Source organism: Vidua chalybeata, chromosome 6, assembly GCF_026979565.1.
Source record: "Vidua chalybeata isolate OUT-0048 chromosome 6, bVidCha1 merged haplotype, whole genome shotgun sequence".
Lineage (NCBI taxonomy): Eukaryota > Metazoa > Chordata > Aves > Passeriformes > Viduidae > Vidua > Vidua chalybeata.
The window spans coordinates 17543375-17559009 of record NC_071535.1 but is presented as its reverse complement, the minus strand read 5'-3'; the positions used below and the strand labels follow the sequence as shown (position 1 = coordinate 17559009).

Sequence of the window (15635 nt, the reverse complement as noted above, 5' to 3'; positions counted from 1 at the left end):
AAGAGCTCTCAACTGGCAGATGTGTCCTCTTCAAGTACTTTGTCTGAATTTTGTATGTGAATTTTTTATAACTTCGATATTATTTATACCTTAATATTATTTATGCCTTTTTACAGCATATGTGCTGTAAAGGTTCTTCTTCCAAAAACTGTTCTATGATTTTAGAGCAGCACTGTAAAATTTTAATATTATTACTAGATATAAAAAGAGACAGTAGAAAATGCAAGGTCTTTTCTTCTTATGTAGCTCTAGCTCCATGGCAGATTGATCTTAAAAAGAATTTCCACTACTGCCATAATACCAATTAACATTATTACTGTTAGGGCAACACTAACTAAGATAGACAAAGAAAACATTTGCCTTTCATGCACAAAGTATACAGTCAGAGATGCAATAGTTACACTGTCAGCAACAGAATGTGCTCTAATTCTGAAAAGTGTTCTTACCTGCTCTCCGCCAGAATTTCATGTGTTTAATTCCAACTGTAATCAATTTATCAGGCATGTAAGGATTAATCTTAACAACAAAAATCTTATCTTTGCTTCCCCTGAAATGCAAAGCAAAAGAATTTAAATATAAGTGTAACTCTTAATATTTTGAAATAGGATTGGGAGCTGGTTTTTGTTTTATTTTTATGTATACCTCCTCTAGCTTGCTAACATTTACTTTCAAATCGTTATTAATAGTTCATAACGAGAAAGTAGAAAACTAAAGAACAACATACTGAGTCCTGTTCTATTTTCATTACCTTTCAGTTTCCAAGGCAGGTGAGTAATTATGTTACTTCAAAGAGGCAGAAAGAGGCATTTTCATTGCAAAAGAAAATGTATTTGCATTAAGTTTGGGTATATGGCATTTAGATCTTTGACAGCTCATAATGACACCTAAAGAAGTCAAAAATCTTATTTTAAGTTTGCTTATCTTGAAAACAAACTGGCATTGTCATTCACCATTTAGCTGATTTTTCTGTTTTTGTTAGAAAAAATTTATGCTGCTATTACATCTTTGATGGAAATTACAGTTGGTTCTAAAAACATTAAAACCTCTTGGGTTTTAAATTTCTTACTATGCTTCTATAAAATTAATGCTTTGCTTCAGTCCTACAGTTTGAAAAACAGCTTTCGACTATGCTTGCTATCTATGCAAAGCAATGCCTATAGATTGTTTTTCTTTACTTAAAATGGAGAAGAGCCTCCAATCCCTAATTTTTGCTCCTTGTTCAAAAGTGGTAATATTCTCTCATTTTCTGTCCTTTCAGACCACTAGATGAACTAGTGGCTGAATAAATGAAAGAGTTCTTTCCAAACTCACAGTCATCTTCAAAGTGCAGATGCTGCACTCAAAAATTCTAATCAATTCCTTTGATTTGTGGGTGGGAGAAAAGAAAAAAAAATGTGAAAGGCAGATAAATGTCTTCAGAAAAGCCAAGATAACTGGGCTTTTGACAAGTAACTGGGAAGGGAGTACCCTTCTTTATCTACAACATCTATTCAGAATTTTCATTCCTTAGTGGATAAGAAATTCAACATGTGTTTAAAAACACAATGAGAGGCAATTAAATTAAAGAACAATAATGGATCAAAGGGAAGCTGGCACTTTTTTAACTGTACTGCAAAGAGTAATAAATCTTTTTAAAATCTACCTAGAACAATGTTTAGAGTATAAGCACTGAATCCAGACAGAATGGGACAAAACCCACTCACACTACTGCTCTATTTAAAGCAATAGATCCTTAGGAAAAAAAAAAGTGTCAAATGTTTAAATAATATTACTCAGAACTAGAAATATGATTCTATCTTGTAGATGACAAACAAATTAATAAACATATATTAAATAATCTGTGCAGACACAAAGAAACTTCTGAAATATTTAACCTTTGGATGTTACTTAGACCAATTTCCTGTTCAAAGGCAGAGCTGACTTCAAAGTTAGGTTAGGCTGGTCAAAACTCAGGAAAAGGAAAGAACCCTGAAGAAAAAAGAACGCTGCAAAACAACTGCAAATGACTATTCCAAGAAAGGTGTGACCCTTGATGAAAAAGATCTGAACATAGCATATATCACCATCTTAGAGGGCAAACACAAGTGCATAGAGTTTTAAAGAAAATATTTCAGAACACAGCAATGTCTTCTATGCCATCTTTCTTCACCAGCTGAGCAGTCACTGTAATAGTTCTTGTTGACTATCAGACCTTCATTTACTTCTTCCACAGAAAGTTTTTAACATGACATAAATATTATTGCCTGCATCACATATGTAATAGAAATTGCTAATTTATTAGAGAACTCTTATTTTTTAATGAATATATTTTTCTTACTGACATTTGATAGTAAATCTAGGTACAGATTTCAAAACATAGTTAAAATTCCCACCTCACTGCTGAAAGCTTTTCTCCTTTCTTCCAATCCCAGAGTACAATAGTGTGATTATCATCTATTCCAACAGAAGCCAATCGTTTCCCATCCGCTAGAATAATAAATTTATTATTAAGAGAGTAGATAGATAACTATGTTGCAATAATAAGAAATCATATTCAAAATATTATAACTGCACAAGTATTATAAGAATGTATAAACAAGTAAACAAGTATATGATGTTTTTAGAGGCATGTTTTTTCATCCATTTGCCATCCAAATGCCATCCAAACTTGGATGAAGTGCAGCACTTTAAATTATCCTGTCTCTGAATTTGAACTTAGATGCTCTCTGTTCATATTAAATCCCTTGTTCAGTTAGCTGCTAACATAGTTGCACAAAAACATTCATCATAGGTTGTTCTTGTGAAAATTTTATGTTCACTCTGAAAATCTCTATTCATTTCTGAACAGGAAGGAACTGAAGCCATACCATGAAATTTGTGAAATGCCCTTAAACTTAGCAGCACTACGAAGTCTTGGAAAAATTTTGACACATATTCCACATTAACCTTCAATAAACAAGCTGCTTGTGCTCACTCAAGATCAATGACTTTCTGACATGTATCCATTTTTGGAATTGCTACATATCCATGCCAGAATTTGAGAAATGAGATTCATATCTTGAAAAAGGAGAAACAAAAGTAAGAAGCATCAAAGACCACAAACCATTAATCTTTGTGATCACACATCTTTGCTGTGAGTTCAGAGATCTTGTCCAGGAAATCCAAACAAAGAATGAATAGAAGCTAGTGGAGCAGAGGAAATTTAATAATGGTACAGGAATTCAATGTAGGGAGTGTAAAAATCTCAAGGGATTTAACTGATAGTCTTATGTTAGTTTAAGGTGGAGAGAGATCCTGTGTTTCTGACCAGAACTCCCTGACTGGACTTCCTGAATGTAACAGTGTGCTACCAACATAGTTTTCAGGATTTCATTTAAAAAAGAAAAAATCACACACCCAATCAATTTGCTCAAAAATGTTTCTTACAAAGCTGTAAAGCAGACACAACACTCCAGATCTGTGCACCTGCCTCGTATGACCAAAAGAAATTCTGAAGTGCTCAGTTCAGCTGTTAAACAGGACAGTAGCTGTTCTTGCATTTCCTATGTGCAAGACTCGAAAGGAGGTCTTTTTAATGAATGTTCATTATAAGACAGCATCTCATTTGACATTGAACAATGGAGAATATTTTTAATACAAAATTTGCAGTGTAAAGGAATCCCCAGTTTCTCAGCAGAACTGATTATCTTGTATTTTCACACAGAAAAGGAAAAGTGTAAATAAATAAATAAATAAATAAATACTTATTACCTGAAAAATCAACAGCACAAACACCATACTGGTGATAGCCCTTTAATACTGAGAGTGGCTTTATTGTTTCTGTATCCCAAATGTGTATTGAGGAATCTCGACCAACCTGAAAGTATACATATTCATAGCCATTTTTTTTCATTTCTCAATTATTTTACACAGTTGTTTAAAAAGTATTAAGAATACTTCAAAAAGTATTTGAAAAAAATAACAGTGATAGAATTTTCCTAGTATTACTGTTGTCTGGCTTGCAGAATATTATTCCTTTTGCTGCTTCCCAAAGACCATTTCCCAGCTGACTTAGGCACATTAATCACAATTAACTAAAGTCCTCCTGGGGGAGGGGGGAGAAAAAAAGCCCTTCATTGATTGCACTGTAGCATATTTATTCCATCAATTTTTCATCAATCATTCCCTGTCTAAAAATAAAAGGTTATTTTTATTGTTAGTATGTCAGCTTATCCACGTTTCAGAAATCAAGGTGACTTTTGCTCTCTGGTGTCATTGCAAGGCAGATTCTAAAACATTGATACTTGTGGCACAAAAATGCACTAGTGTAGGCAACAAATCTGGTAAGAAAGGGAATATAGCTTATTCTTTTCAACTATGCACAAAAGCACTATTAGTCAGTACTTAAAAGATTACTTGCTATTCCAAGGGTTTTGCACCACAGTGCACAAATAAAAAGGTTGCAAAACCAGAACAAAACTCTCTTGCATTTAAGGCTCAGAAAAACTAGGATCTAGTTCTGGTTTTGTCACAAACTTAACATTAAATATTTGTAAAGCTTTTCAGAACATCAACTATCAGGAACATCTAAACCAGGGAGGTATGAGGAATGATTACTGCATTACCTAGTTGCCTCATGTAACATAGCATACAACAATATGTCATATGTATGTATAAAAGAGTACATAATGGAGTCTTTCTGCCTGATAGCATAAGTTATTGTAAATTCAGGGACATTTTTATCCATAGTCTTTACTACTCCAAAATTAAATCAACTCAATTCTTATATTTAGGGCTAATTTCTTAACTGACCTACAGAGTTGTGTTAATCTCAACATTTTTATAGAAATCGAGAGCATAATAAAAAAAAAGTTTATTTCTATTAAAAAATTCAGTTCACATGTTTTCCAATTTATTATACAATAACAAGAGCAACAATGATAAAAATTGTAAGCATAAATAAAAACTATGAAACATCAGCTCAAACCTTGAAGTCCTAGTGTATACGTATTTACCAGAAGACTTCTTTGTTTGAAGATATGAGTGAAAATTATTTATCTAAAATAACTGTCTGGCAAAAGATAAAATTAACTATTATTAGTATTATAAAAAGAACTTGAGCAACATACATCCCTTTGTTGTATGCACAATCAGTACATAGTTTGTGTATAGGTGATAATGAAAAACAGAATGCATTAAAATGGAATGCCAGACCGTAACAACTGCTGCTCACTTCATACTGCAAAATAGTAAATGAATGCAATCCTATTATAGCTAACTTCACAAAGCAGATGTTAAAAAAATATATTTTTTCTGCACATTTCCTCCACCTATTATCAAGAAGCTGCAACATAATGCCAAATAAAAAAATTTAATCTATTCTTAGTTTTAAACGATGTTCAGAAAAACTATGGAGTGTATATACTCTTACAAATACAAATAATATAATACAAATAACTGTAAAAAACACTTCTGTGTCACGATTCCATCTGCAATAGAAGTGCAGTCCTTCATCTGAATAAATGTAGACTGGATGCTCTTCCCCCAAAACCTTTCTGAATTCAGTAGTAACAACTTCAGATTGTTATTGCAGATAAACATGAATCCTACCTGGCCTGTTGCCACATAGTCCTTTAAGGGATGAATAGCAAGGCAAAGGATGTCATCATCATGACCTAGATAGAAGCGCTGTGTGTTCTGCTGCCGGTTGTACACCACTCCCACTGCTGCCACATGGTATACGATTTCACCCGTCTGCGTGTAAAAGAGATTGCTTCGGCAGTCGTAACCTCTGTAACTAATTCAACAAAAAAGGTTTGTTCACCAAAGTCATAAACATATACACTGAAACAGAGATAAAGTTATGCTGATGAAATTTGTGCATTTAAAACTCATGTTACTTACCAATTACTGTTTTGGTGTTTTAAAATTCTGAATATACTTTCCCATTCTTAAAGGAACATCAATTTAGCAATCTAATTTACTACTCAGACATCAGTACTACAAGCACTAGTTTAAAAGTGGCACTTAATTGTTATTTTCCACAGCTACTTTAGAAGAGAAAGTAATCGCTAGTAACTTTTTTCAGACCACATGGAGAATTTGAGTATGCAACAACCAGTTAAGTGAAATAGAAAATGTCCAAAGAATTAGTTTCCTACTGCTCAAAAAGCAGGCAGCAAAACATGATAGTTTGATAACAGAAAACAAACACATATTTTTTTTTGTAGAACAGTTTCTTTTTTTTGAAGGAAAACCTGCCTGCTTTCTTAGTGATACAGGAACTGGCATGAGTAGGCCAATTCCCAACTAAGGTCTGTATGTACTATCTCACTACACTCATTTCTTCCTAGGTGTGACCAAGATCATGAAGTTACATACATCCTTCCTTATGTACACAGCACAACCATATGCACTGGGGAAGTGATGAATCTGTGAGGTAGCTGGTCAACTTTAGTTTAGAGAATATTCCAAACACCATGGATCCATGTTCATAAATACTTGATCTATGCAACAGAGCACATACTTGGAACAGGTCTGAACATAATGTATTTCAGTTGGCTCACCTACATTATACACAATGGTACTTATGCCATTATATGTGATTAGAGAAAAATTACTAAGATCACCACACAAAGTTTTTAAACAGACCAACAGATAGTTCAGGTCCACTGCTCCCCAGAAGAAGAATATTGTATTTCATGAACTTGCATCTCAAACTTTTAGAAGATCATGAAATTCCTCCCTGCCCAGTTCTCTAACCTGTCCAGGTCCCTCCAGATGGCAACACAGCCATCGGGTCTGCCGGCTTCTCCTCCCGGCTTGGTACTGTCTCCCGTACTGTGAAGTCCAAAGCTGGGTCTCATTAGATCACAAAAAAAGAGAAGTGAACTTCTTAAACCACCAAAAATTGTGATAGCACAGAAACAAAGCTTTCAAATAAGGATCCTTTCAACTCACTATTTAGATTGGGATTCACAGGCAGATTCTTAACTTCAGATTTGGTCTTAGTCCAGCAACTTTTCAGTGTCTCCTGAGTTACTGTCCCTTCAAGGTCTCTAGCAGAATTCTCTCCCCACATTTGATCTGAGGCTCAGCTATATCTGCTCCCTGCTCTTTGCAAAGTGACCAACAATTTAGACTCACAATACAACTGCAGGCTCTTCAGTCCTGCTTTGCTCTCCCTCCACCCACATCCCTCACTAACAACCTTCCCCTGCAGCCATGTGCAGATGTTTGGAAGCTGATTTCTGCCTAACCCAGAGTGCTGTCTGCTTGCAGCCTTCTTAGATGTACAGCCACTAGGTTTTTAAGGAACAGAATATACAACGACCTACAGTAACTAGGAAGAAAGGAAACAAAAATAACCAATCACAGTATGTAACATCATCATTTTAAGTACATGACAACACTTGGAGAGGGGTAGTGATTATAAAGGCAGGACCAGTGCCAAAGAAGAACCTATTGCTGCTCAGACATCATTTTCTTGTGCTTCACTCTGCATTGTGCTCTGCTAAACATACTGGATTGTCTTTGCAAGCACAGAGTCATAAAAAAAAAAAAAAAGCCAAATATTTACCCTAAAGGAGAATACTAAAAAACCAAACAAATAACAAAAAAACAACATCTATACATCTATGAAAATATGCATGCTGAAAGAAATACTGGACATTGAGCAATTTCTTGCAAGCTTAGCAGTCACCTATAAAAGTAAAAGGTGTGAAGGAAGTAAAAGGGTTTCAGGTCTTCCTACACGCAACCTAGAAACTCAGAATTTTCCCAGCTCATCATAACAATTGCCTATATACCTTAAATTAAACCTAGTGAAACTAAGTACATTAATGCCATGTATCACAGGACTACTCAAAATATCCAAAATGTATCTAGGATGCAGGAAAATTGTTCTTATTATTCATAACTTCTTGTGATAGAAGTTAATTTTAGTTAATTTCCTCTAGTTATTATAAAAATTAGTACAATCAATTATTTACAATTAAAATACAACACATTTTGCCAAAATATCAAGCACTGCCAATAAAGAGTATTTGTCACCACATTGAACACATTTGGTCTTTCCCATGGGCCAGTTTACTAACTTCTTGACAATAAAGGTACTTTTTACCAGAGGGAAAGTGATGGGCCTAAGTTAAACAGCAATGAAAAGAAGCATATTTCCATGTAGAAGATCATTCCCTAAGAATATTCAACACTGTTCCAAAATACTTATATCTCCATTTTATTAAACCAATTTAGAATTGAGATTATTAGCTAATCTCTGAAAAAGCATTAAGAGAAATCATTTATACACATGCAGAAAACAAACCAAAGAAATTTACAAGGTGTCTTTTTTAGCAACTATAAATTAAATAATAATGAAAGCAAGTTCTGTATTGTAGTTAGTGGGTAATATATAACAAGGCACAATAAAAATAAGAATGCATTCTGCCATAGTTAATTATCCAGGATTGATCCAAGTTAATGTGACAGTAACTCTCAGAAGATGCAGCAGAAATTAAATTGCCATTACCAAAGTCATGAATAGCAGGGACTGCATTCAATTTGAGATTAAGACATGTAAACATATGTGTTCACATGTTTGCTAGATACATTAACTCCTACATTTTAATCAACACTGTTGTAGTCAATAGAGTCAGTTCACCCTGCAGGGCTGCTTAGCTGGCCAACCATCAGCATTTCATTTTACCTGAGCCAAATCACTCCTTATGCTCCACTGACTACTGACTGAATCTCCAGTGACTGTGATGGAAATTTAAATATACACATAAAACCACTTCCTTTTGGGCACATCACTGTGAATTCTGTAACCTGAAGCTGAATCCTACCCACATTTGCAAGTTACATATCTATATCCAGCTAACAGGCAACTTCACAAGTACTGTCCTCTCTGGGAAAAGAGTCAATGTCCATATCTTGTCTAATGCTGTAAGAGTTTCAAAATTTGCATGCAACTCTTCAAAGTATATGTGGGAAGCTTCTACATGTAGTCCAATCCTCCCCCAAAATCTCTAGAAGAACCAAATGTCAAAACAAACATGACTGAATCTTTAGTACAAAGGTGGAGACTTTTTTTTTTTTAAATATTCTGCATAGCAGTAGTTTTTTCAAGAGGACCCACTCATAGGCTATTCCCTTCAGATACTATTTGTAGGTACTTGTAGGAATCCATGCAAGATGTTATAAGGCTGTCCTTACAGAGCATTCCAATGCCATCTTGAAACTGTTACCAAAATTCATCTTACAGTAAGGTTAGTTTATTTAATATCCTGAAACTCAAACTAGATTGTGCTTAAATACATTGAATATTGAAAAATAATTATATGATTCTATGCATATTCAAAAATATAAAAAAATCATTCTTGTGAAATCAACAGCATAGCTATGAGAGAATACAGGGCATGAGTATTATATGTGCATCCTTATTCCCTTCCAGCCAAAAGAAAGCATAATAAGCATTGACTCCAAGAAAAAGGTTCTTCTGAATAGTTCATGTTTCTAAACCACCACCCTGCCAAATACATGGCAGAATTAAGATACAGGAATAATCAAAAAGAGACCAAATTTGTACACCAATTTAACAAAGTGTTTCTGATCATGACTGAATCAGATCTCTTAGAGAAAGACACAGTTGAACCTCTTAATAGAAGTTCTTTCCTCATCCATGTTAGTCAGAAGCTGGCTCACATACTCTGAATTTTATTCCCTTCCAAAACAGGAAGTAACCAGAGGTTTAAGAGATTTCTTACAGGTTATCAAGAGATTTTTTACAAGTTTGTCTTTCACGGCAGTTGACAAATTCAAAACACAACACCAACAAGCTCAAAAACAAAGAAAAGAGAAAGAGCCTCTGATTCCCCTAATTAAAAAAAAAAGCACCACTTCTTATATTTTCAAGGAACATCCAAGACATTTCCATTGCAGCTAAGGAAAGATGAAGCAAAGCAGACTTCCTGAATCAGAGAATATGCCTATTACTCACTTGGATGTGGGTCACTTTAAAGTTAACAGCCTGGACATTGAGAAAAATCTGTTGTTCAGCATGGATTCTTCATTAGTTTTCTTGATGCCCATAAGGTAACCAGACAGAACACAACAGGACATTCTACTTCTGGTCATTCCTGGATATTCTGGTCAAGCTCCACTTCTGTTGTGAAGGAAATAACAATAATACCAAAGATCCAGGGCCCTTGCTTGTCCTACATCTTCTTCAGGATCATTTGGTTTTATTCTTAGACAAACTTTTAAAGACTACATACAGCAGCTACCCACCTTAATGCATTCTCTACATAGATATAAAGATCTTCAACTGAGAATTCGGGAGTACCAAAAAGAGAAATAAAAAACCCCAACTCTGTACCAAGCTTCCCAGTTGTCATTATTTCCAAAGCTACTACTCAGACTACGTCTTCTGCAGACAAAATTGCTGATTTGAATATTAACTATACTTAGTCAATTAATTTATTATGCATTCCATGTGGAGCCCTACTAAAATTGTTAAAGTTCCATTATAAAGACAGACAATATCAGTAACTTCTCCCTGCATTTAGTTACATCAGAAAAGAAGCTGTATTCCTGTAAAGAGGTATCCTTTGAAAGGAAAACTTGACTTGCAACTTCTTACTTGAATAAAGGTTTTGGTTTTGCTTTATATCAAGAGAATTTATATTTCTGATTATTATTCTAATGTAGTAACATCTAGTACCAGTTTGCTTTAAAACACCACATCTTTTTGCTGATAAAAATTCTTCATTTATGAAGAATTATGGGAAACTACTAATCCTAAAGATAAAATCATAAGATTTTGAGGATGCATCCAAACGTCATTCTGCTACTCAAACTAGCACCAAAAAAAGAATAAACTCATTTTTAACAAACTTACAAGACCTATTAAGAATTACATTTAATTCCTAAATTAAGAAAAGAACATGTAAGTTGTTTCAGACTAGGCACAAACAGTTTATACTTCTTTTTTTTTAATAAATCACTGCTAGAAACACCCCTTTGTCCAGAACCCAGTCATCTTCAACTACACAAAGTTTCCGTTCTAGCTATCAAAATCATACATCAAAGAGAACTACTGCTTTCCAGATACTGAGAAGTATGGGTGAGATTACTGAATACTTTATATAGTCACTAGTATTCAAGCAATAAGTACCAGCTCAAGCTTGAGTTCAAATTCACTTCAGAATTCATGTGTAGAATTAGTATGCTGGCATCAAAGCTTTTCATTTATTTAGTGTAAATTTATTTCTACAGATATAAATTAAAATAGCAAATCATAAAGCAACAGATATAAAAGTCTTTAATCAGATTATTAAATTATAAACACCAGTCTACAAAATCAAAGTCTGCTTGTATATTTTGAAGAATCTTGGTTTGCGTACCCATGAACAAAATGTAGTCTTATACTGTTCCCTGGGGCTCGCTCACGTCTCTTAGAAGCTGCACTTTTTCTTTTTTCTTTGCATTGCTCTTTAAGTTGAGGTAGATCTTCTTTGTAAACCTTTAAGAAAAAGCATACTTAAAAATTAAAAGACTCATCAGAAAAACATGTTTCTGAGAAATCAGCTGCTGCTATCACTCATGAAAATGTTATTCAGACATAACTGAAAAAACCCCTCCAATACCTATAGTTGGTGACTATGTAGTGCAGCTTGGTTTTAAATTGCATTCTAGGATTACATGTAATAATTTTTCTCTCTGTTAATGTTAATATTAATTAATATCTTACTTGTAATAATTAATCAGTATATTTTAATAAGCTTGATCTTTTGAATGCATCAGGTAAAAATTCTAAAGGTTTTGATCAGTTCCTGTGCCGACTCCCCAGTTCTGAGATTTCAACAGTCTTCATAAATGACCAACTTAAACCCTAGGAAGCTTCCAACTGCCATTAAAACTAAAATCTTTACCTGTCGACGATAGGTGATTTGTGTCTCTTGTTCAATTTCAGAGTCCAGCTCTGGAACATCAGACTGATCTGAATCTGATTCATCACTATTAGAATCAACCAGACTCTCTGTCACCAAGAAAACAGAAATAAAAAATTAAGCAACCTAAATTACAAGCCAGAAAGTTTAAACTAAATGCTTAAAGTTCCTGATTTGATAATCAATGCTTATATTGACTACAACATAAACTGCTAATAATTGACAGGAACAATTCTGCTGCTACATAGGAAATAAGCCATAAATATGATAATTTTGTATGCTGGAGTGAGTTAGTTTTCATTAACTAAAATAGTTTCGTGAGCTTTAATGTTAGGAGGCAAGGAAAAACAAGATAATTAAATTATCAGTATAAAGCAGAAACTAAGACTTGCACAAAATTAACAAAGGGTCCCAAGAGAAACTTATGTTAAAGTGAGCCACTGATGCAAGTAGAAATTCTTCAAGTAGGTTAGGGGGGAGGGAAAAATTATAGATGGCAAGAAAGAGGAAAATTTTTTGTGACTGCAGAGAAAAAGGGTAGTCACGTAAAGTTTGACATGTATTAAGAACCTGTTATTGTTTCCTTCTGCATTTGTCACTGACAAGTTCAGCACTGCATCTGTATTTACCTGTTTCCTGGATCCACACTGATATATACTCATCTGAGCTGAGCAATTAAATGGTGAAACAGCCTATTTCATTGTAAATCTATATTCTCATTTCCCCAGAGGATTCTCTAAATTCCTTTAGGAATTTCCAAGGGAGGCACTCAGTTAACTGTTTTGATTTTAGGAAACTCATGAGAATAATTGTTTAATTAGTCACTAGTGGAAACATGATCTTCATTTTTTCCCAAACAAAAAACATCTATATTCTGCTTTCAAAAAAAATTAAATAATCAGTTATAATACTTACATTATCACCTAAATACTTCAAAAATTTAAACAAATTAGTATAAAACTGTATTTTTCCAGTGACACCTGAGCATCCAGTTGTCAATTTAGTCAAGGGTGATATATACAGTATTCCGAAATTCATATCTATGTTTGAACTTTTAAATTTTTTCTTTGTAAAAGAGTCACAGCAGTGAAGGTTTTTCATCTGCTCGCTAGCCTGAACACACAGGTGTGATGGTTTGACCATTGGCCAAATGCCAGTGCACAGATTTTTTTCATCTTCACCAAAGACCAACTAATGCCAAACCAAGACAACAGGGTACTGGCAAATATTAAACAACTCTACCAGGTGCATCAGGCACCTTCAAAGTTTAAAGAACAACAACTGTTGCAATTGAGCAGACTGACAATTTATTTCAATACTGTCACCAAAGAATTTTACTTCTCTTTTAGTCTTCTGTTGTGTTTTTTTCAGTTAGTTCCTTACCTTGGGGTGCTATATGAAGAGTGTCCTTCAACTTGCGGTCGGGGACAAACTTCCACTGAAAGACAGAATGATCGGCGCCCCCAATGGAGACAACCCACTGGTGATCGTGCGACCATCTGACGTTTGTCACGTGAGCAGAATGACCAAGATATTTTTTAAACTTTGCTCCTAGAACAGGAATAAAAATATCTCTCAATATTAGTGAAATAAATGTTTCAGAAGGACCTTAGAATGTAATATTAAAGAACCCATAGAAAAAGTAGTGTTTAATAAAGATATTCTAATTACTACTGGTATTTTAATCAATAGCAACATCTTTTTGCAGTTTTCACAAATTTTAATGTGTGTTTAAGATACATTTTTAAGTTTAGGTTCCAAAATATAACTTCATCAAGTCAAACACAAGAACAGAAGACATATGATAATGCTGTATAAGGTGTACCAGAGATTTTAAAAATTTCACTGTATTAATTTTATTTTACTTTTTAGAAAGTAAAATTATTACTTCTACTTTGAAAAAATACAGTTATTTAAATCATTTATATTTAAGTCTATGAAAACATCCCCCTATACATGCTTGTAGCACGGGTTCCCAATGTACAATGTCAGTGCTAAGTACTTCTAACAATTCATCTCCTCCCATGTTTAGCAGTAGAACTGGTAGTAGTAGTACACCCAGTTAACGTTTTCAAAGCTACCTAACTGCAACACAGTCATTGGATGGGTTACTGAAATGAAGTTCCTAACAGCACTCCATTATAGGTAATCTTTTTAGATCAGAAAGGCTTCATTGTCTCAGAGCTGTTAGAAGAACTTCATTCTAGACATCATTCAATTTTAGTGCTGGTTACAATAGCATGGATAGGTCTTAGGAAATGTCTTCAAACTTTATGTACTTAAATTAATGGTTTGGGTGTTGTTTTTAAAGACTGGTATTCCCTCATTTTTTAAAACTCTTTTTAAAAAGAAAGTGATATTAAAAACCATTTAATTTTCCAGTCTTCTATTACATTTTTCTTGAATAGTCACAATTTAAGAACATGCATATAATTGAATTTATAAATCACTACCTTTTCTTAGACATGGGTATCGAAAGAGCTTTACTATTCCATAATCATCAGCTGTAACCATAACTTGACCAATAAAATTCGCATCCACAGAATTTATATCATTTATATCGGAATATTTGGGCCAGATTCCATTAACTTCAAGGCCAGAAACACAGGTCCATGATGCCCACTGAATGCCTTTCAATTCCTCCTTGTTTGTTACTTCTTTTCCACCTAAGCAAAAAATAAAGAGCCATTTCTCAATATTCGCTCATGCAATTTTCAAGAATGCAACATTATAAAACATTCTCTAAAAATCAAATCCAAGTACAACAGAATTAAAAACTGACTTCTGAAATGGTCCTGATCTTGTATTGCCTATTATGACCAACAGTATCAGTAAGAAGACTTCTCAAGACTATTTAACAGAAGATCATAGGTTTGGTACTTTATAGTTTTTATTATTTCTTGGTATCTGCTTGAGACTGTGTTATTTTTTAAATTTTATCAAAAATGCATGTAATCATTCTAAGATAAAGTTCATTAAAAAATTATGTTGCTGAATGATTGTAGAAACTTGGATTATTTAGAGCAAGAACTGAAGAACTCATATCTGGCCACTGCAAATTACTAAAACCACCAATTTTGTGCTTAGATCCTTGTTACATTATTTCACACCAGCTCTATTGGTAGTGATCCAATACCACAAGGTAAGAGCTGAGGAACAGAGTCAGACCAAAGGCCCATTAAATAGATACTGTGTCTTCTGGAAAGGCCAGAAGCCAAGGGCTGGAGCAATGCAAGAACAGTGCAGGCAAAGGTGAAAGCTGTGAGTCAGACTGAATGCACACCTGCAGAAGGTGAGCAGGACAACAATCCACTTCTCAGCCTTTCAAACACTAATCCATGTAAACGATGATAAACAGTACTGTTTATATCCATAACTAAGTCCTGCAGATCTTGTGCCAGACAACTGTAAGCTTCTTGATTCATTGTGGAATTTCAAGTGTTACACAATTTGATCATTATTTTGAAATATTTGGGAGATTCCTTTAACTTCACTGACTTTGATAAACTTTTTTTCATAAACAAGGTTCTACAAACCCACATTCTAACATATGAAGAAACTCCAGGTTGAAAGCTGTCTATATAACTTCAAATTCCTCCTCCTGTCTATTTGTTACTGTCTAATTAACTTCTCACTATCTTTTCTTACACATCATCTGTTGCATTCAGCACACAGAATCGAAGTTGTGCATAGAATGAATTAGATGCTTCAGCAGAGAGTCATAAAAAG

The 15635-nt window shown here is 34.1% G+C and overlaps 1 protein-coding gene across 5 annotated transcripts in view; it reads right to left on the bottom strand.

The window, feature by feature from the left end:
- The window catches only part of EML5 (EMAP like 5), a 95169-nt gene that overhangs the window by 40894 nt on the left and 38640 nt on the right, over positions 1–15635 (bottom strand). For all 5 annotated transcript variants that reach the window (XM_053945552.1, XM_053945550.1, XM_053945549.1 and 2 more), the window contains exons 10-17: positions 14360–14572; positions 13290–13457; positions 11889–11995; positions 11361–11479; positions 5569–5755; positions 3730–3835; positions 2373–2466; positions 447–547 (exon numbers count right to left, since the gene is read on the bottom strand). In XM_053945552.1, the coding sequence (XP_053801527.1) occupies positions 447–547; positions 2373–2466; positions 3730–3835; positions 5569–5755; positions 11361–11479; positions 11889–11995; positions 13290–13457; positions 14360–14572 (1095 nt within the window). The remainder of the gene's footprint in view (positions 1–446; positions 548–2372; positions 2467–3729; positions 3836–5568; positions 5756–11360; positions 11480–11888; positions 11996–13289; positions 13458–14359; positions 14573–15635) is intronic.